The sequence below is a fragment of the Trachemys scripta genome, chromosome 7 (assembly GCF_013100865.1).
Source record: "Trachemys scripta elegans isolate TJP31775 chromosome 7, CAS_Tse_1.0, whole genome shotgun sequence".
In the NCBI taxonomy this organism is placed as follows: Eukaryota; Metazoa; Chordata; order Testudines; family Emydidae; genus Trachemys; species Trachemys scripta.
In genome coordinates this window covers 113113304-113135792 of record NC_048304.1, presented here as the reverse complement: position 1 = coordinate 113135792, position 22489 = coordinate 113113304, and the positions used below count along the sequence as shown (strand labels likewise).

Sequence of the window (22489 nt, the reverse complement as noted above, 5' to 3'; positions counted from 1 at the left end):
AGAAAACAGTTTGAAGGGCCATAGGAAGATCATTAAAACTACAGCTGATGGAAGTGAAATGAGACTGATTTGGTCTATTGCGGTCTCATTTTTCAATTCATGTTAAGCGTTCCCTAAATATGTCAATACCACCTGCTTTTCTGATAACAGCAAACACTAGCAAATTTTAGTATCACCTACTCTTTTTACTCTATTCACCTTTTACTCAATGGGCCTGTCCAATATCAATCCCTTTGTTTTCAAGCTTTACTTCTACTTGCTTGCATACCGATTTTCTTCACAGTCAAGCCCATTTCTTTCCCTCATCCTCTGCCCTTCTTCTTCTTGCTATTGTACAGCTCAATTTACTCCAGAAAACAAAGGGCCATTGATTTAATTAGGAGAATTCTGCCCACAATCTCATGGCGCAATATGGCCCAGAGCATTAACTTTATTTTTTGTTTTCAGCAGGCCTTCAAGATGTCACTCTTTTGTTCCATTTGCAAGCAACACTCAGAGAGCACCCACTCCCCGCAAAGCTCTTACCAATAAGCCCCGAGTAAGCGAGGAGGCAGTCAGCATAGTTTTCCTTCAGACAGCTACTAATAGACCGTGACTCAGGCTGGCAGTTTGTGAAAAAATCTGCAAGGCGAGATCTGCAACATGGTAAGAAAAAAAATGCATATCTTTAAAAATCAAGCCTCCAGGCAGCCTTACCTTTTGCACTCTTCTTTTTTTTGTCAATATTTCATCTTCTTAAATACATACATAATACACATTTAAACTGGCAAGACTCTCTTTTTAAATACATCCCTGTCTGCTTTTGGAGTGCATATCTGAGAAGTGTTAAGGTATGCAGTCAGCCAAGGACACTGCACACAGAAATATACACTTTATATCAAAATGAGTGCTCTGCATTTCCCACCAAGCACAGGCAAACAAGAGAAGCCATCATTAAAGAGTTCACGTTTTGTGATTCTGAACTCTGATCAGAGAGCAGGAGTATGACATCTGGAAGAAAATCTGTATTAAAAGAACAGAATATCTGCTAGAACAAGTGGTTTATTGATTATGCAGAACTATACATTTATGCCCAAGGAGTCACACAAGGGGTTGTCATGTAATGTGATCCTGCCCGCAGAACAGGCTGGCTAAACCAGGGGAAGCAGGCCTTACCAGATAGTATAGCATACATAGTCCCCTGGAGCTACAGTACTGGAGAAAACATTTTGACCTTGTAAAATGTGCACTTAGCAGAAGACGACTGGATTGAGCTGAGGGCTTAAAGTAAGGAAACCCGAGTTCAGTTCCTAGACCTGGTACTGAACTACTATGAGACCCTCACTTTGCCATTACTCCATCTCCAAAATGGGAACATTAGTACCTACCCACCTTTGAAAAGTGCGATGAGATCTACGAATGAAAAAGTGCGATATGTATGCAGACTATTATTATAACTTATTTTAGAGATTCAAGAAAAAGGCTGAGCGCCAGGAACTCTGAGTTTAATCTCAGCACTTCAAAGGCCTGATACTGCTCCCACTGAGGTCCAAGGCAAAACTCCCATAGACTTTAATGGAGCAGGCTCAAGATCCCACCATGGCCCTAGGCAAGTTACATCTTCCAGTCTCCATGTTGGCATTCCCTTACCTACCTTGGCCTGTCCTCATAGTTGTTGTTTTGGTGATTTACTTGAAATTGTAGGGTAATCAGGGCAGGAATACTTTTATTTGCCTATGAATGGACATGCACACCCAGGATGTTATATAAATGAAAACTATTTAACCTCTTTGCCTCAGTTTTCTCATCTGTGAAATGGGGGTAATGGTCCTTTGCTTATAGTCATTCACAGAAACATTTGAGGATTAGTTAAACTTTGCAAAGCACTTTGCAGATGCAAGGAACAGTAAGGGCTAAACATTATTTTCTATCACATTAGATAGTTTTACAGTGTTAAAGGAAACACAGAAGTTAGTAAGAACCAACTGGTTTGGACCGGTTTTACTTTTCTGTATTTGGCAGAATCCTCCAGAGACTGACTAATTTTGTTTGCTATTATTATTTCACCGGTCTTACTAATTGGATAGAAAGTGTGATGTGCAAACTTCAAAAGGTTCCCAGACTTAGTTAAAGAAAGCATCCTGCTTATTCAAACTGTATCTGAACTTTTTTTCAATCTATTCCTCGGTTGCTATATAATTCTAACCCCGTATAAATGTCTCACTGACACCAACTTGTTATTTTCCCCCCTTTCTCTTTTCATTCCTCTCCCTCCCCCCACCAAGCTCTGTGGAATCTCTGCCCTCATATTTTTTTTAAAGATCTCTGTGGAGTAATGTAACTGTCTACAGATTTTCAGGTACATCCTATTTAACGATACATGGTCTCTGAATTTTCATTAACTCTTTACTGTACTTCATGTCAGAGAATACAATGTGTGCAAGGGCTCAGCAAGTTGGCAAACTGACCCCACAGAGATTTTTTAAATGTGCAGGTTAAGAAGAGAACAATAGCATCATGAAGAAAATTTGGGCAAGCAGTTAGACACTGTGGTGTTTTCCCAATCAATACCTTAGAGACTGAGGGTATGTCTTCACTACCCGCCGGATCGGCAGGCAGCGATCAATCCAGCGGGGATCAATTTATCGCGTCTAGTCTAGACGTGATAGATCGACCCCAGAGCGCTCGCCCGTCAACTCCTGTACTCCAGCGCCGCGAGAGGCACAAGCAGAGTCAATGGAGGAGTGGCAGCAGTCGACTCACCGCAGTGAAGACACCACCGTAAGTCGATCTAAGTACATCGACTTCAGCTACGTTATTCGTGTAGCTGAAGTTGCGTAACTTAGATTGATTCCCCCCCCACACACACAGTGTAGACCAGGGCTGAGAGAGCATGTTTGAGATGTCTGGGAAAATGGAATCTGGGAGGGGAAGGATAGTCCACTGGGAGTTTCTTAGATTATTACATATAAGAAGATTTTTATAAATTATGTTTCAAGGACATAGACTAAACTCTTGCATGTAAAGAAAGCATACTGAGTCTGTGTGGCACAAAATCTTCACAATGTGGGCAGGGAACAAAAATTGTTCCATGTGTAGTATCTGGGTGTTCAAAGAGCTCCACAGATTTAAATGTCATTATTTATGTAAGTAGGCAAAACCCGCAAACAAAGGCTTTTTTTTTGAGCTGCAGGAGCACAGATTAGTGTCTTGAAAATCCTCAATACATTTTTGGCAGGTGCCACAATGTTTAGAATTGTCCCATTTTCCCTTGGACTACAAGGTGCCTGCCTCCAGAACTCACTTAACATGCTCCCTCATTGCCAAATGCTTTTAAGCTCCCATAACTAACCCCTTGGATGTAACAACACTGGTCATTTACTGTACAGCCTGTTTAAAGAATGTATTTGTTGTAGTAAACCATGAAGGAGGCTCAGAAGTGCTCAACTGATCCCTAGTGCATACAGCTTGAATTCTGTGTTAATTTCTGGAGAATATTTGTGGTAATGAAAGTTAACAATCTAGTAGCATCGCATGTCTAAGTTTTCATAGGCCAATTATAGTTCAGACAGCTGTGGTTCAAGCACCACTGCACTAGATTGCCAATAAATGTTCTCCCTGACCTGCAGGATCTTTCTGTCTCTCTCTAGAGACAAAAAGTAATTGAGTTTCCATGCTACCTTAGTTCTTAAATGCTCTTGAACAGACAACTAATTGTATCAAATACGGACGTGGATTACTTTCCAATGGAAACTAAGGATACATCTACACTACAGGGGGGGTCGATTTAAGATACGCAAATTCAGCTACGCGAATAGCATAGCTGAATTCGACGTATCGCAGCCGACTTACCCCGCTGTAGGGACGGCGGCAAAATCGACCTCTGCGGCTTCCCGTCGACGGCGCTTACTCCCACCTCCGCTGGTGGAGTAAGAGCGTCGATCCCCAAGAGGTCGATTTCTACCCACCGATTCAGGCGGGTAGTGTAGACCCAGCCTAAGCTTAGGCCACCAAACTTGTTTTACTTATGATCTTAGCTTTGACACAGATTTAGAGGCTCTAAATTTACAGATTATTTAAACCTGAGTCTACGGTGGAAAGAAAAGTCCTGTGATGTGTGAAATAAAAACAGGAGGTCAGATCCTCAACTGGGGTAAATTATTGTAGCTCCATTAATTTCAGCTGATCAATGCTGATATACACTAAATTGAGGATCTGGCCCAAAATGTTCTGATCACTGTGACACAGCTGACAGCATGGTCACCAGCCAGCCCAAACCAGTGATACAGCTCTTTAAATAAACTGGGATACAAAAATTACCTAGTCAGTGATAACCAAAGCCCTGCCTAAAGCATAGTACATGGTATTAAAACTCCTTTAGGCAGGGATGACAACCCTTTTAGAGATGCTGATAATAAGCAGTGGGATAATACAAAAGACGTTTGACAACAGTTACTCTGAATATTATGTTAATTTCATATTCCTTCAATGTGGCAGTTCTAACCAGTTTTTGAGTAGGGACACTATTTGGTTAAGCATCTTGCTCATTCTCTAGTATCTAACTGAGTATTTTGATAATTTGAATAGTGAGTAGCATTTGTAGTGAGTGTTTGTGTTTTAGTTTACATGATTATATTCACGCAGGGTGTGTGTGTATATATGTATAGTGTATATAGACAATCACATGTGTAATATAAAATATATAACACAACTATATTCAAAACAATGAATTCATTTCCAGTGTCCAAATCACAAATCCTCCATGTGCATGGCCATAATAATGATTTTTTCCTCTCCTTTGGCATAAAAAAGGAATTGAGCGTGCCACCAAAAAAATCACCTTCCAAGGAAGGAAAATAATCTCTTCTTTTTGTGGGGGAAAAAAAAAAAAAATTAAATGGTCCTATTGTAGCCAAATGAAATCACCTCAAAGTAAACTGCAGATCTTCTGAAAAGTGTACCTTAAATATTGTGCATATTACTAACCAAATAAAATAAAAATGATCCTATTGATAAATCCTATGCAAATCTGCTCAAAACAGGTACCAGTCATTTGAACAAAAAAATCCCCCAAACGTGGTACAAGTAATAGCACTAGTAAAAATATTTGGAGCAGCCAAAAATACAGAAAGAACACAAGTTCAATTTTTCTTTTATGATCTTGATCTTTCAAATATTCTGAGGGTTAAATGAATAAGCTTTGAAATATTGTTCAAAAAAAAAAAAAAAAAGACCCCAAGGATTTTTTTTAAATCAGTCTTGTACATAAAAACAAATTCTGTGACATGGACTCACCTCATATTAGCATGCCCTGTTGCTTTAGGCAATATTAATTACACCTTTATACATTTCTTTCTGGAGTATTTTTAAAAAGCTCTTTGATGTTTTGAAATTATCTGAGGCAGTTGCCACTTCGTCTCTTTTTAAGGCTAGCTAATTGAACTATGGCATTGTTTGCACAATTGTGGATATGTATGCCATTTATAAAATGAATACTGTACATTTAAAAGCAGTAAGTTTTTCCCAGTATTCAGTGAGTTATGTAAAACTTCTCTGTGTATTTCATTATTTGGAGGCGAACCTCAGCCTACAGGTGAATAGATCACTGATGAAAGAAGGTCCAAGGCACTTGAAATTTGTGGGTTAGAAATACACTTATGGAAATGAACCATTTGAAAAGTTCTTAAAAGTCTGTTGATGTGACTACTTAAAATATTCAAAAGGTGTATAGTTGCAGGAAAACCTGATAATCAGAAGCAATACTCTCTGTAATAAAGCAGGGATAATCATAAGTGGCAGTAAGAAAGAAGTATGGCAATGGGTAGTGGTGGTTAGAGGCACAGCTATTGTCTAGCAGTTTTTAAACTCGGGGGAAAACTCCCATTGACTTCACTGGGGCCAGGATGTCACCCAAAGAGTTTGGAGGAATGATATAGGGGAAAAAATCCCAGACGGAATAAACCTGAGGTGAAATTGTGCCCCACTGAAGTTAATGAAAGCTTTTCCGTTGACTTAAATGGGAGCAGAGTTTCATCCCCAAAAGGAGAGAGATTTGGAGAAGAGATCATGAAGTCTCGTGGAAGTAGGAACTAAAGAAAGATATGGCACTAGCTGGTTGCTCAAAGAGATGCATGGAGAGGTTGTGAAGAAAAAGGGAGAGTCTTCGTGACCAAAATGGACTGTTGAAGGCTCTAACCTTGAGTGTATATACGTTCAGATGTGTTTCACACACCGACTTAGAAGATATTAATGTTTTCTCAGTTTTTCCCTTTAGTGTATTATATGGATGAGGAATAAACTTTTTCAATTCTCCATTAACTAACATGATTTTCTATGTTTTTTTGTGGGGGAGGGACATCCTAAAGGAGACCTTTATCTGATTATTTGTGCTTTGACCAAAACAGACATCTGAATAGGAGGAATTGACCAAAATGGGATACTATTAAGATTCCAAAGGACTTAATTATTAATTATTATTCAGCATTTAGTAAATGTCCATCATGGTGCTTGGTGCTGTATAGTAAAAGAGAGCAAGGAACACTTCCTGGCACTGTAAATTTATCAATTTAGTTTTAATTCTGGCGAATTATTTTCACTTAGCATAGGAAAATTCTTTGTTGCAGCTGATGTATTTCTCCTACAGTAGCACCTAGAGACCCTAACCCAGACTATAGTCTAATTATGCTAGGCACTGTACATACACAAAGCAAGAGACTGCCCTTCCTCCACAAAGAATTTACTTTTGAAGTAAACAAAACAAAGAGTGGGGAAAGGAAGTATTATCTCACTGTACAGATGCGGAACTGAGAAATTCACTGCCATGTCTAAAGCAATACACAGTGTCTGTTGTAGAGCAGAGAATGAAACACACAGCTCCTGAGTCCCAGTCCAGCTTCCAAAACTACAAAACCTTCCTCTCTCGCTTACATCTGTAAATGATAATGTTAGGCATTATCAAGAGTACGTTCACACAAGAAGAAAGCACATAAACTGTACCAATTGTGATGCTGTTTTAAGGGAAATACTGAGACTTTAAAATTATATGGGATTAAACACTACAACCCAGACTCTGGTGGCAAATTAGCAGGTCATATCTCCACGAAGAGAGTAATTTATTTGGTACCTGTGAGTACAAAAGATTAGTGTGTACTTTACTAACACACATATTTAGTTGCTATCATCTATTTTCAGTTTCTTCTGTAACTCAATGTATTAAGAAGCGATGGGATATAGGCCCTGATTCAGGAAAGCATCCCTAATTCAGAAGAACACATAAGAACAGACTTAAAATTAAGTTTAAAGCTAAATAAGTATTAAATGCTTTCCTGAATAAGAGCCATAGATACCTTTTACCTGGTCCTTTCAAAATCTGGTCCTAGGTGCCTAAAGATGCAGATAGGCACCTACTGGGATTTTCAAAAGTATCTGGGGTGGGATCAGCAAATGGATTTAAATATTGCGAGGCTGAATGCCCTACTTTTAGGTACTTTGGAAAAATCATAGGAACAATTGTCTGTGCTAGCCAATGGAAGATACCAACCAGAGGTTGTGTGTGCTAAGACCTACCTCTTCTCAGAGTTCAGCACATAAGTCCGGGCTGCAGGGACATGTCTATCTCTGCTTCCGAATCATGAATTGGGGGAAGAGAGGTGTTTGGCTATCTAAATTGTGTGTGGGGCCTGAAACAAAACAACGGCGGAGGAAGACCTCCCTTATAACCTTTAGCATAGTAGATACGGTACTCACTCAAGATGTGAGTGACCCCTGGTACAAGTCCCCTCCTCCTGAGGGAGAGAAGAGATTTGAAACCTCTCGTGTGAGTGTCCACTGGGCTATAGAGTAATTCTAGTTTTTTCACAAGCCCAACTGATATTTAATTATATTTAACTGAAGTGAAACAACTTCAATAAGAGAGATTGAGGCAGACCTACATCAGAATATTCCATAGCCTAGTGGTTAGGGCACTCACCTAAGAGACGGATGATCCCTGTTCAAATCCCTTCTTTCCCTCAGGAGGGGGATCTTGAACCACAGGTCTCCCACATCCTGGATGAGCAATCTACTAGGCTAAGAGTTATAAGGGATGCTGTCCTCCCTGCCCAGCTGTTGTGTATGAACTGGACTGAGGAACCTGATCCAGTAGGCAGCCTCTGAGTATGGCTATCAAATCAACCCCCCACATGTGACTTAAGTGGCTGAATACCTACCATCCCTGGTTTGTGAATTGCTCTAATCCAGGGGTCGGCAACCTTTCAGAAGTGGTGTGCTGAGTCTTCATTTATTCACTCTGATTTAAGGTTTCGTGTGCCAGTAATACATTTAAACGTTTTTAGAAGGTCTCTTTCTATAAGTCTATAATATATAACTAAACTGCTGTATGTAAAGTAAATAAGGTTTTTAAAATGTTTAAGGAACTTCATTTAAAATTAAATTAAAATGCAGAGCCCTCCAGACTGGTGGCCAGGACCCGGGCAGTGTGAGTGCCACTGAAAATCAGCTCGCGTGCCATAGGTTGCCTACCCCTGCTCTAATCCTTTGGCAGAAGATAGGCACTCAGAGGGAGGCAGCAGTAGGCATGCAGAGAGGCAGAAATATAGGCACCTAGAAAACTTTTATTGCAAAACACTTCAGCACCTGCACACACAAGGTTAGGTGGCAGCCAAGTAGGACTTTTGTGGATTGCTGAGGTACCTAAAAATGGAGCTTTCGTGAACCACACCACAAATGCCTATCTCCACTGAGCGTCTTTCGTTTTGCAAACTGGGAGTGTACCACTGCCCTCCTTTGGACAGAATTTCAAAACTGCTTAAGTGCATGAAACCATGCAGGAGTCTGTGGTGGATCTGAGTGGACACTGCTAAAAACATGATTTATTCACTTGTTACAGCAAGTAGATAATATTTCCCCAAAGTCCATAAGTTTGGTCAGTAAATGAGGTAAAGAGCAATTTCCAGATGTGACAAGCTTAGCAAGGATACTCGATAGGATGCCATTTGGATTCAGCAGAGATACTGCCTATGGATTACGTTTCCATTCCTGTCTCAGTTGCACAAATGTACAGAGTGCACAGACGCCAGTCGAGCCATCTGGGTGACTACACTAATTAGTCAAACCTGCTCTAGTGTCTAGACACCATTGGCAGACACAACACAGTCACTTTAAGGGATGTGCTGCATTAACATTCAAACAGCAGAATAGCATACCTCAGATGCTGGAAAATTTCAGGCTAAGTACATGAACATGTGGATACAGTGATTTCAGTCAAATCAAACTAGAAAAGCCAAGCTGAAATATACCATTCCTCTCTAGTAGGAAGCAAATAAAGTGGCCTCATCTGTGGCACTGTGCAACATGTAGCCACTTAGTTCATTTGATCACTGAGGTGAGTTATTGTCATGGTGAACTCATGTTATGTCGTATATAATCAATGTGCGATGAATAGATAAGTAGGATAGGACTATAGGAGTATAAGATTGACAAGTATTTAGGAGCGATGAGTGTGTATTAGGTATATGAGTAAAGAATGGCTGTAATGCAAGACCTATAGGCTGAGGCCTCTAAGATTTCAACTTAGCCACACTATGCTTAAGGAAGCTAGACATAAATGGGTAACCTAAGAATAACCCTGCGTCAGTAAAGTCACAAAATTATGGGAAAAATGGGCCAATAGGTGATGTTTCAGTAAGTATGTTGTAATGTACCCATCTAGAAAGTCAAGAACGCAAGACACCTGATTGTAACATAACAACAAGTTCTGTTCTGAACACAGTTTACCTTGGAAACAGGTTGACATAAATGTTAATAAGATGCTAATAAGGAAAAAGGGAACTAAGAGAACAACCAATGAAAATCAGGGCACCCCAAAGTTTATGGGGTGTGGAAGTACAGATAAGGAAAAGGAGGGTTGGAACCCTCATGCATATGCATAAGGTGGGGTCAGAACAATATGATAGATGTGGGGTCAGAACAATATGATAAAAGAGGTCCCCTGATTGGGCTAGAGTGGGAAGACCTCACTGGGAAGGTCCCAGCAGAAACCCTCTATCGATGACCACCTGTTGAGAGATCCACCCAACTATGAAATCTTTGGATATGTGAGTATGGATATGGCATTGGCCAGTGCACAGTCTCTCAGATTTTGTATGTGTCTAACTTATAACTAAGGATATGATTTTGTCATGGGGTCACAGATTCTGTGACTTTAAGAGACCTCTGTGACTTCTTCAGCTTCAGCCACATGCTGGGAGGTGGCGGGGCCCCAGAGCAGTCAGACCCCTCAGGCTTCAGTGCCCCCCACTCCAGTCCAATTGTTTCAGCATCAACAATATTGAGCACATACTCAATTTCAAATAAGAAAAACTGACAATTACTGTTGCAGTTAGGCTAACACGGGGTCTTTGTTTCAATGATGGAATACAATTCATGAAGACATTTGGCCCCTAGTCTACGATCCCTCCTTTATCGTATTTTCCCAGTCTCAGTCCCACTGACTACAAAATTACAGTCTATGAATTACATATTGAGCGCCAACCCACCGATTCAGTCTGGGTTACCCGGGCAGCTCTAGCTTCTCTCTGCAGGGCTGACTGGTGCTTTACTTGTCAGGGCACAAGACCATACTTTGTGTCTCAAAAATATAGATATTCACACAAATATCTTACTTAATTCTAAGCAATTCTAATTCTTGTTAGAATAACAAGAGTAAGGCAGCAGTCTTTTAGGCAAGTAGCAAACTTCCCTATCCCCTTAACTATAACCCAATGCTATGTAAAAAAAAATTACTTATTTTCCTTCTTGGGACTAAGGACTTTACAGATACCTTAACATATAACTGCTTCACACCAGTAAGGTCCAATTAACCTGTAAAATGACAGGAAAGTGTATTGAGATCCAACCCACAGATTCATTCTGGGTTACTGCTGGCAGCCTTATCTTCTCCCTACAGGGCTGAGTTGGATCTTCTGACTGGTGCTCAAAATGCCTGCCAGTTTTGCACCCCTAATAGAACTCACTATTGACTGGTCAGGGCTTTCAAATTCGAATCAGGAGCGGTGCCAGGGTTTTTGCCTCCCTAGGTGGCAGCGCTCCTCCTCTGAGCATTCGGCGGCAGGGGTCCTGTCTTCGGGGCACTTCGGTGGCGGCTCCCGGAGCGAGTGAAGGACCCGCCGCCGAAGACCTGGAGTGGAAGGACCCCCCACCACCAAATTTCCGCTGAGGACGGCAAAATGCCACCCCCAAATCCTGCCGCCCTAGGCGACTGCCTAGGGTCGCCTAGTGGAAGCATCGGCCCTGCTTCGAATGAAGGCTATGTGCACATGTGCATGCATTTACAGGAATGATGGCCCTTAAAGATTTCCAAACTAGCTTCAAAACAGCTACTGAACATGGTTAATATCTTCCTGCACTCCCTCTATTCTGCTGAAATAGCAACTACATATTTACAGTTACTAAAGCCTCTATACTGCCACCTTATCTGGGAATGTTTGGTCAACTCAGAGCAAGTAGAAACAGCAGATGTAATTATTGCAGTGAGGTTTCTGAAAACCAGAAAAAAAGTGGGGGAGGGAGAAAGAAGGAAAGACAGAAAAGGGGGTTACACTAGCACCAGGGGTTTCTATTTTGACTTGTCTGTGCTGACTTTTTTCCTTCAGTACCTCTAAACTTGCATGCTTTTAACTAGTATCATATTTACTTATTTAAATACATACACTCCTGGGTAGTTGGGCACAACTATGAATTTCAACAGGTCTTAATTAGTTTTTAAAAACTTATGAAATACCTTTATATACATTAATTAACCAGCAGCTCTATTAACTTCACTGAAAAAAATTGTGTTTGGGGGTTTTTTTTGGGGGGGGGGGAGAAGCAGGGGGAAGGCTCCCCTTCAAACATTTACTTGTGTTTTCTTTTTTTGGTGAGGGGAGAAAAGCCCAAAACAGTGAAGATTAAATGAATTTACATTTCCCTCCCCGAGCTGAGTACAGAATGCTGTTTCTCCACATTAGCTGTTGACAGGCAACTTGCAAGTAACATACAGAACCGTGGACTTCAGGAGCTGATTTTCAACTATTTTCTTATTATTTATTTAATGTATTAAGTATCACACAGATATTCCATTCCTGATTTAATTTATCCTAAAAAAAAGTTAGTTCACCTTATGTAAAATAAATATCAGTAAAAATGTCAATTAGAACACAAGTATTTCCATAAACACACATATACTTTTAAAACTGACAATATCTACATTCAGTTAAGTGTGTTTTTCCATAACTACACTGCTTTTCCTAAGTAGCAATTAGTCTAAAACAGTTCTCAAACTGTGGGTTGGGACCCCAAAGTGGGTCGGGACCCCCTTTGAATGGATTCGCCAGGACTGGCTTAGACTTGCTGAGGCCCGGGGCTGAAGCCCCTCTCCAGGGCAGTGGAGCTTGGGCGGGATCAGGCTTTGGTCCCCCCTCCTAGGGTCGTGAAATAACTTTTGTTGTCAGAAGGGGGTTGCGGTGCAATGAAGTTTGAGAACCCCTGGTCTAAAACAATAAATATACTCCCTGTCTCCTGGTATGTTTTGCTACTGCATTTTAAGCAAAGCAAGATAAGCCAAGTCAGCAGTGTAGAATTTTTCTTTATTTCCTCTTCTCTTGCATGGGTTAATCACTTGGGACACAACATATCCTTATTCTCAATGCCTGGTACAACAAGACAAAAGAACTCACCAGAACTGTAATCCAATGATTGTCAGTGTTAGTTTAAACCCCTGAGTACCATAAGATCATGTATTAGTGCAATTTAAATTTAAGGTAACTGTGTCTCCACTGGGTCTTAAGAGAAACTACCACTCTCAGATGCGAGTCTAAATCAATCTGATTTATTTGCAATAGGGTAATATAAATATTTTACACTACTGGCCTTTCTGTGTAATAAAACAATTTTCAAAAATATGGTGCAAATTATGGACACAGGATAAAGTAATAAAGCATTAGAACAGTAATTTTCTGATACAGTGACACAGAACAGAATTTTCTTTCTGTTTTCAAAAAATTACCCCAGACCATATCTTCTAGAGGCCTGTTTGACAGAACATCTGGAAAGCATTCCACAGGAAATCAAACCTATATTAAATATGTGTTGTGGAGTTCTGTTTCCTTGCATTGACTTTAAACACATATAATGTGTTTCTGTTTCCCCAACTGCAAATGAAACACTTGCTTGAGAATCTTCTACAAAATTATGAGTTGAACTTTAACTATAGGTTGCAAAGGTTATTTTTCTTTCACCTTTATAGTTAAGGCGAAAACATATTCATTTGAAAATTGACTGAAGCAAAAGGGTACAACATCTGAAATGAAAGCACTGAAAATAAGCAGCATTCTCAAGTCTCCCACTGCATTCAGGCTATGTTTCTTGACAAAGGGTCCTTGTAAATTTTAGAGCCTGTCTCTGCAACAAAGCTTTCCAATAACATGAACAAATCCACTAGATACTTTTTAATAAAGCAGCTTTTGTATATTTTCATTTCATTTCTTTATGCTATTTAATTTGTGACTTGTAATATAAATGACTACCTCATGTTTAAGGATGTCTACTTTTCAGAGTGTCTCCTGAAAGAATGTTACTTAATAAAAAACTAGCCCATTATGGATGGAGCCGTTCTCTCTTTATTAGATGGGCAGCCAGGAGTGTCTTTGAATTACAGGCTGGGAACCTAGGGAAGCCATTGTCTTTTTCAAAAAGTACCCGGGGATATTGATGCAATTGCAGTACTTTGGGTGTACCACTGGACCTTACGTATTTATCTAAAGCTGCATCACAAGTGAGCACTGAATGGATGCAATATCAAAGCACCTGGGAGAGAAGACTGTGGCAATATCATCTGTAAACACTAGAGTCAATTATAATGCAATGCAGCTGACTCACAGGAAACTATTATATGGTTTGGAGACTGTGCAAACCCTCTTAAAACCTATTTATGGTCTCTGTACTTCTGTCTACCAAGAAATCTATTGGTGAAAACATAGTGGGGTAGATCCTCAGCTCTGTTAAGGCTGTTTTGTGCCACTCTGGTGGTGCACAGGCCTTAAAGCTGGCATAACTAGCCAACTAGGGAGACCTTTGCTATATGGAAATCCCTGATATCACTGGACTGCCATACATGGTTCTGTCACCCTCTTTTGGCATAGCAGGTGTGACTGGGGAAAAGGGAGGGTGGCTAGAGTGCTCCTGCACTCTGGCTATCCCTGTGGGACTGTGGGAAACTAGTACACCTTGAACTAGTCCTGAAGCTGCTCCAGGATGTTCTTCAGGACTGATCCAACAACTATCAGTCCAAGGATCACAGGGGCATAAAGGTTGGTTATTGTCACCTTTGTGGGTCCCACTTTCCCAGAAGCCAATGGGTGAGCCAAACAGCCAGAACTAAACATCTGTAACTACTAAACTAGCTAACTCAGAACTGCTGTCACTCAAAATGTTTTACTTGCTTTTAACAGATACACGAGTGTTTAATGTGATAAAAGAAATAATCATTGTATTTTGTACCCATAGATTATTACAATATACTTCTCGCACCAATGTCGGCATACAGACCAGAAACCAGTCTCTTCCATCCCTCTCTGTATTTAGCTGTTGCTTCCATCTGCTTTGGACTTGAGATAGATTGTTCTGTCCTCCTGCCACGGGTGGTTCTTAAGGTTTCTCTTGGGCTCCCTCATTTCCTCAAACCAGTTGGTTTCCACTTGACAGTGTCATGCAGGAGTATGTGTGTTGGCATCCAGAGTACATGCCCCATATATGCCCGATGCTTCCTTCTAATTCTAGTGGAGACAAGTTGCTCGTTGGCAATTTCTCTGATTGCTTTATTGGCAATGAAGTATCTCTGTCTAATGCCCAGAATCTTATTGTGACACTCTGTACCTCAAAGGAGCACCCTGAAAGCCCCATACTCACCACTGTGATATGATATGTTTTGTACAAAGTATGTCTTGTGAGGTATCATTTTATAAGTCATGATCTGTTGAACAACAATAACCTGTTGGATTGCACATACTATTGCTGTATATGAAGTATTGCTGTATGTGTTACTGAAATATGTTATGAAGTTAGGAACACCTACAACCAGCCTTTCAGTTACAACAAAAGAGTAACCATCAATAGCCAGATGGTTGTTAATGGCTAATCAACACCGAATCCACTATCCCAGAGACTTCTCGAAGAAGGCATATACACTATGGAGACCGCTTGACCAATAGGGACTGATTGACCCCCACACCACAGAAAGAATCTTTCTAGCAGTTGGAAGAGGTATAAAAAGAGAGAAAGTGACATCATTTGGTCTCTCTTTTTCTGCAACTCAACACCTGGATGAATGTCTGGAGGACAAAAACTTCGAATTAGGGAAGTTTGGTCCCAGGCTGGAAGCTAGTCCCACCCGGTGTATAGAAGAACTGTAACATGCTTGTACCATCTGTCAGGCTGAGAAAAGCGGTTTGATTCAACTCTGGCTTAGGCTAAAATTTTAAGATGTAGAATGAGTGTTTACTTTTTATTTTCTTAAGATAACTATCTCTGACCTTTATGTCTACCACTTATATTTACTTAAAATCTATCTTTCTGTAGTTAATAAGCTTATTTTAATGCTTTATGCTTGCCAGTGAGTTTGTCTAAAGTACTCGGGAAATCTTAGCTTAGATTAACAAAGGCTGCTGCATGTCCACTTTCCTTTGATGAAGTGGCGAACTAGGTAACGAACTTACACTGGTCAGGCTTCTGACCAGTGCAAGACGGTTCAGTTCAGGGGTGAAAGATTGAGGAGATGGGGGGAATTGGCTGGAGTCTCCCCATTGATTGTTAACGAGTGGCTGTGGGATCATTCATACAACTCAGTTGGGTGTGTCCCTGGCTGTGGATGTCTGTGTGAGTGCAGTGCCTGTCAGAGGCTTGTAGCTTGACATCAGCATCACAACAGTGTGAAAGGCAACCCAGGTTGATGGGTTTGGTGAGCTCAGTGGTCTGTGTTGCACCCCGGGGACCCGTCACACTTACACAGGCGTTTATTTTGTAGGCACTTATTTTTCTAACATTTTAATAGATCTCCAGCTCTCTCAGATGTATGTTAGCACTGAGATTATGTTTGAGTTGAAAATTCTCCATTTTGTTTTGGTTCTCTAGATTATTGATTTCCATACATTGTTGAGCTTAGTGAATGTTGTGGATGCCTTTCCTAACCTTGATGTCACATCTTTCTTGAGGTCTCCATTGGCTAGTTTGGTGCTGCCCAGGTAAAGGAACTGTTCTACTTTTTTGATGTTTTTGCCTTCGAGTATGATGTTACTGTTCAATGTCCAGGTTTCAAGGAAGTTTTGGGATAACTGATTTTGAGCCATACTTGTCCTGCTGTTTTTGCAACGGTGTCTATCTTTGTAGCTTTGCACGGGTGTTGCTCAATATCATCAACAAAGTCTAGGTTTCCAGGCATTTGCCATCTATCCATACTATGCTAGTGTTTGTATTATTTCTACCCATTACTATGAGAAAATACTTAAAAGTAGAGATTTGAAAGTACTGCATTTTTACCAAGATCAAAATGTTGATATGCAAGACTTGCTAATATTTTGTCTCAGCTGAAAATATCCATAATGGCAACTATGGCCAAGAATATATGAATGTAAGATCATATATTAATCCTAGGTAGGGTCACAGTCCAATGATACAGTAAATCTATACTGAACAGTGAACATACACCATGAAACTTTCTCCGCGTCACTTATTTCAGAGCTAGAAGAAAATCAAAGAATCACACATAACTAGCTTAAGTCTAACTATGCCTTGTATTCTCTGTAGATATCAGTACCTTACTTCAAATCTGGATTCTATTCAACAGAAGCAGGGACACAAAGATGGCAATATTTGAAATTAATGAAAGCGAAGTTAAAATATCTAAAATTCACAAATATGCAAGTGCATGTCAAAGTGCTCTGATGAGAAAGAGATAATCATCTACTAGTTTCAGTGCTTACGTTGTCATTGAGCTGTTTTAAAATATGAGCTGCAATTAGAAATATTCTCACTGTGGTCTGATGTAGAGTGATATAAATAACCTTTACTAAGTCCAATATAGTGTAATAGTAGAATCAGTTGACATTCTTTTACTTAACACTGCCTACAGATTTGCCTACATAATGGCCAAATTCACCTTGGGTAGAACTCCATTCAGGGGTGAAAGTAGAAATAGGGACTTACTGGTATGGGGCTCGGTTGGGGCCAGGTCTGGCCCCCGGAAGGGGCAGGGCCTCGGACGGAAGGGGCAGGGATGGGGGGGGTCAGAGCCAGATCCGGCCCGCCCTGTCCCAGTAAGTGCCCTCCCCCTCTCCCCTGGAGTAGTAGTGGTAGCCAGGGGCTCCGTCAGCAGTTTAAAGGGCCCAGGGCTCGGCGGCTGCTACCGCCCCGGGCCCTTTAAATCACTGCTGGAGCCCCCGGCTGCCGCTGCTACCCCAGGGCTCCAGCAGCAGGGCTCTGGGGGCTATTTAAAGGGCCCAGGACGCCCCTGATTCTACCGCCCAGGCCCATTAAATAGCCCCCAGAGCCCTGGGGTAGCGGTGGCGGGGCTCTGGCAGCTATTTAAAGGGCCCAGGGCGGTAGAGGCAGCGGGAGCCCCGGCCCTTTAAATAACCCCCGAAGCCCCGCTGCCGCTACCCCAGGGCTTCAGCAGAGTGGCTCTGGCAGCAATTTAAAGGGCCTGGGGCTCCAGCCGCTGCTGGGAGCCCCAGGCCCTTTAAATTGCCACCTGGGGAAGCCGAGCCGCCTCGGTACGGCACACCGGCTCTTGCCGGTACAGCATACCGGGGTGTACTGGCTTACTTTCACCTCCGACTCCACTGATTTCATTGGAGTTGCATCAAATTCATCCTTGTTGTAATAGCTGGTGTTGCTTAAAGTTAAGCTTTACAGGTTTAGGGCAGTAGTCTGGTATTTCTGACTAAGCTTGGATAAGCTGATGTCGCAGTATGTAACATTAAAAAGCAGTTTAATGTTCCTACTGTGATAAGGAAACAAAATAAAATGGGTCAAATTCAAACTGTTGCAACTCCACTTTCTTTAATTAAGATTCTAACCTACAGTCTACATCCCTATTTTACTCCACGTGGAAGTAATAAAAAGGCAGTATTCTTGCATCGCCGATTTAAACAAAAAAGTGATCTTTTCAGACACAGTGACATACTAGGGATACCAAGTATAATCTTTTGTATCCCAAATCATTTGATGATCACTGTATGTTTGTCCACTTAGTTCAGTCTCTCCATTTTGTGGGGAACATTGTAGACAGGTAATAATGAATACTGAATGCTACTGTTAGCTTTTATACTGAAAAATAATCTAAAAGTAATAGCAGGACTTGAGCAGTATCAGAGACATCACCAAAGCTATATCTTACAAAACAGAAGTTGGCAGAAATCGAATAGTTCTTTGGCCATGCTAAGACATATACCTTTTATTTTTTATAATAAAGGGAGAGGAGACCTACACTAATATCCCTTGGTTACTGAGGGTTTCAGGAACCCCTGAAAAGTTCTACTTGGCTGAACAGTATTTTGCTCTGAAATTTTCAGAATTGTTTGACAAAGGACCTCAATGAAACGATACTATCTAGTTGCTGCTTCTTAAAGCATGAAACGAATCTGAGAGAGGATCTCCTGGTTACAAAGCAAGGAGTTATATGAACGTTTTGCCGGCAAGATAGATCTGAGCTATTTCTCTAATTACTGTATTCTTGCTTGCTGCTTATAAGGGCTCCATCACACTAGACTGTCAATCATCCAACAGGCTTCTAATCTTCAAAACCCTCTTGAGCAGAACATAGAAAGCATAAATGAGGAATGGTTAGCCAGATTTTAGCACCTCAAAAACAGTTCTGTGCACTTAGGGAGGGAGGATGTTTTGTTTTGTTTTGTTTTGTTTTGCTGGATGTTTTGTTGTTAAATTCCACAGGGATTTCTGGACATGCTTTAAGAAAGGATTGTTTAGGTCTATGTTGAATTATATAAAAATGAGAGAACAACTGAAAATTGGTCGATTAGTTTTGAGGTTTGCAAGAATGATGTTCAAAGGCAAGAAATGTAAAACACACTATGTTTACTAAAAACAAAGTAATGCTAAGCCTATTTTAGGCTGCTCATGAAAGACCTTGCTATAATGAATACATGCAAGGGGGTAAAATTGACATTACGGTGGTAACCTTACCTCCGACTGTTTCCTGACTTTGCACTGTTAAATAGCTCAGTCTTAACTTCACATTAATTTAGTGGGTTTTTGCTTATTTTGCAGAACCTGCATTAGCACTTTTTGCCAGTCTAGCAAAAAAAATGTCTGGTAACCAACTTTATTTCCCCCACAAAACATACTAGCTTCTGCTCCCCCAAAAACAATGTGGGTTTTTTTATTTATTAAGTAGGGTAACTGTGTAGGATAATCAGGAATGTCCCTTTTTTCAGGGCTGGTCCCAGACAGTTTTACAAAATCTACTGTAGGGTCCCGATTTGCAAAACCCAAAGCAGAATAACCACCTGAAACAGCTGCCAGCCAGCTGCGAGTGAAAAATTGATATATATGCATTGCAGAGACCACCCCGGGTCTGTAATACAATAACTAGTAGCTGAACGCCTCTGCTGTCACCCGGGTGTAGTTTGTAAAGCAGTGCGTGTAAAAAAGCCAAAAATGGCTGAGAACTTCAAAACCGGATGGTAACAGACCACAAAATCCAGTGATGATTCAACCTGGTGATATTCGAAACAAAAAGACCTCTCTAGCCGTGTTAGTGAGCTGTTTCCATTGCTTCACGCTGACTCTGACTTTCTAGACTTCACAGTGACAATCCTGGAATCGTAGATGCTGCTACCTTGTCCTCCATGAAAACTCCCAATGAGCACCCTCGTAAGCCAGCCCTCCCACACAGAGTTAGATTCATATGGAGTCTGAGACTGTGGGCATTTGGTCAGCCTTGTGAACCAGCTGCACCCACACCAGCATGGGATACTAGCCCAAATGGGATGCTGGCATCCATGCTTCTGCTCTCCTCCCCTGCACTATAAGTGTGGACTGGACTTGGCAGGGCTCTGGGGGAGGGTGAAAAGAAAATACAGGAAGTGGCGTGCAGCTGGGGGAGGACTTGAGAGTGAATATGAGAGAATGAATAAGGTGGCAGAGAGATAGCTACGGTGAGATATGAGGCTGCTTAATAGTTATGGGGAAATCTACAAAGGGAAGAGGAAAGAAAAAGCACAGAAAATATGAGGAAAGAATAAGCACCCCTTTCTCCCTCCCCTGAAGCTGTCAAAATCCACCAGAGCACACATCCCTGATTCTCATTAAAGCTGTACCCTAAGAACTCTCACGCTGCTAGACTCCATTACCCTGGCAGCAGGAGAATAAAAGGGGCAGGATGGAAGGACCCCCCCGCTGCCAAGTTGCAGCCGAAGACCCAGAGGGGAAGAAGGACCCTGAAAACTCTTGTGGGGGCCCCTGTGGGGCCCGGGGCAAATTGCCCCACTTGCTCCCCCTCTGGGCGGCCTTGGGATGGAACTAAAGATTCACTAATAACTTCTACCCACAACATCTCCACAGTGCTTAAGAAGCCACTAGAAGACAATGCAGGCCATATTCATGAGGGGAAATTTCCTAGTTCACTAAATGTCTGATCCTGCCTTTCATATGCACTGAGATTGTTCAGCTTACTGGAATGGGAGTTCTGAATGCCAAGTAATAGAGAAACAGACCCTAAATGTAACTTTACATATTAAAGCCCACATTTTCAAAAAGCTCATGCAGTTTTGCATGTCTTGTAGAAGCTGGGGTATAGGTGTAGTAGTTCCTTTATTGGGTAAATAATACTTTTAAAGTCTGGAAAAGACTTACAAATAATCATTACAGTTTGCGTTAACTTTTTCAGACTTCTAAGAAATATAACATCTTATTTTTAGTGATTCCAGACTCCATTTTGTGTGCACAGTTTTATGCATGCGAACGCGCACACAAACATACACTTGCACATCTGCAGTTAAATTTGTATACTTGTGTGTACAGATCACAGAGCTGTCACATGCAAAATTTAATTTGCATGAATGGGTTGTTGGAACCAAAATGTTAAGACTTATGCTTGTACACCACAGAATCTGTGACCTGCAACTGCAGACATTGGTACACGCATGCAGGTGTGTTCATCTACAACGGGGAGGAGACGGCTGAGCATCACGCACCATTAATATATGGTGCACCAAATATATGAAAGCTGTAAGGTATTTACTGTGCATGGACATGGTGTAGATATACTGTACATTTACGAAATATTTCTATTCTCTGCATATTTTGTATTGCATATTCTGAAGCTGTTCCACACAGATGAGTTCAGAGAGAAAAAGTTTTTCCTATACTGTATGTGAAGGGACCAATCCATAGATATGCAATGGAACATTTTGTTTATAGTCACTAAAACAGTACCACAATATGCAATGAATATTGGGAAAAAATACTGTTTAAATTAGATGCTGCATGGGTACATAAATTACTTGGCTATTTTATTTTTTATAACACCAAATGGTCCTAATCACCACTGAGGTGCTAATTACAATACTGCAAAACCTGATCTTTAAATATGATGTATAATTCATTTAGTTTAGCTAAAGGGGGGAAAAAAGCATCTAGATTCTGAAACTAGTCAAGTATTATTTTTTGGCTGCTTCCAATTAAAAATCAACCAAACTGCTTTCTTTTACCATTTTGAGTATGGTAGCTGTAGAGGATAAGAAACTTATATTATTTAATTACATTCTTATTTTAACAAGAATTGACTTATTTTGTTCTACTGTATTCCCCATTCTCTTCTGATCTTTATTGGACGGTATGAATGGATTAATATTGTGCTCCTTTTCTGTTCTTTTAATAAATTATGTGTCCAATTCACTTGTACTCTGCTTAGAACCTTATTAATGAGTTGGGAGGATTTGGAAGGTGCACCTAATCAAAACCTATATTATTCAAAAGGCCCAAGTAACAGAGACAGTTTCATTATATAAAGAAAACAATGTCTTGAGATACTGTAGATTGTAACTGCAATAGAAATGTGGCATATTGTCCTTCAGCTAGACCTAGATAAATTCATGGAGGATAGGTCCATCAATTAGGCTTGCCAACTTTCTAATCACACAAAACCAAACACCCTAGCCCCACCCCCTCCCCGAGTCCCTGCCCCCATTCACTACATTCCCCCTCTCTCAGTGGCTCGCTCTCCCCCACCCTCACTCACTTTCACTGGGCTAGGGCAAGGGGCTGGGGTGCGGGAGTGGGTGAGGTCTCTGGGATGGGGCTGGGGTGCAGGAGGGGCAGTGGGGCCGAGGGATTCAGAGTGCGAGAGGGTGCTGTGGGTTGAGGCAGGGGGTTGTGGTGCAGGGGGGGGTACGGACTCTGGGGTGAGGCTGGGGATGGTGGCCCTGTGACAGGTTGGATCACAGAAACCCCCTTGGGA

General features: G+C 41.2%; 1 protein-coding gene across 2 annotated transcripts in view; it reads right to left on the bottom strand.

Annotated features, from left to right (window-relative positions):
- GFRA1 (GDNF family receptor alpha 1) overlaps positions 1-22489 on the bottom strand; it is a 185269-nt gene that overhangs the window by 36632 nt on the left and 126148 nt on the right. For both annotated transcript variants that reach the window (XM_034776825.1, XM_034776826.1), the window contains exon 5: positions 526-635. In XM_034776825.1, the coding sequence (XP_034632716.1) occupies positions 526-635 (110 nt within the window). The remainder of the gene's footprint in view (positions 1-525; positions 636-22489) is intronic.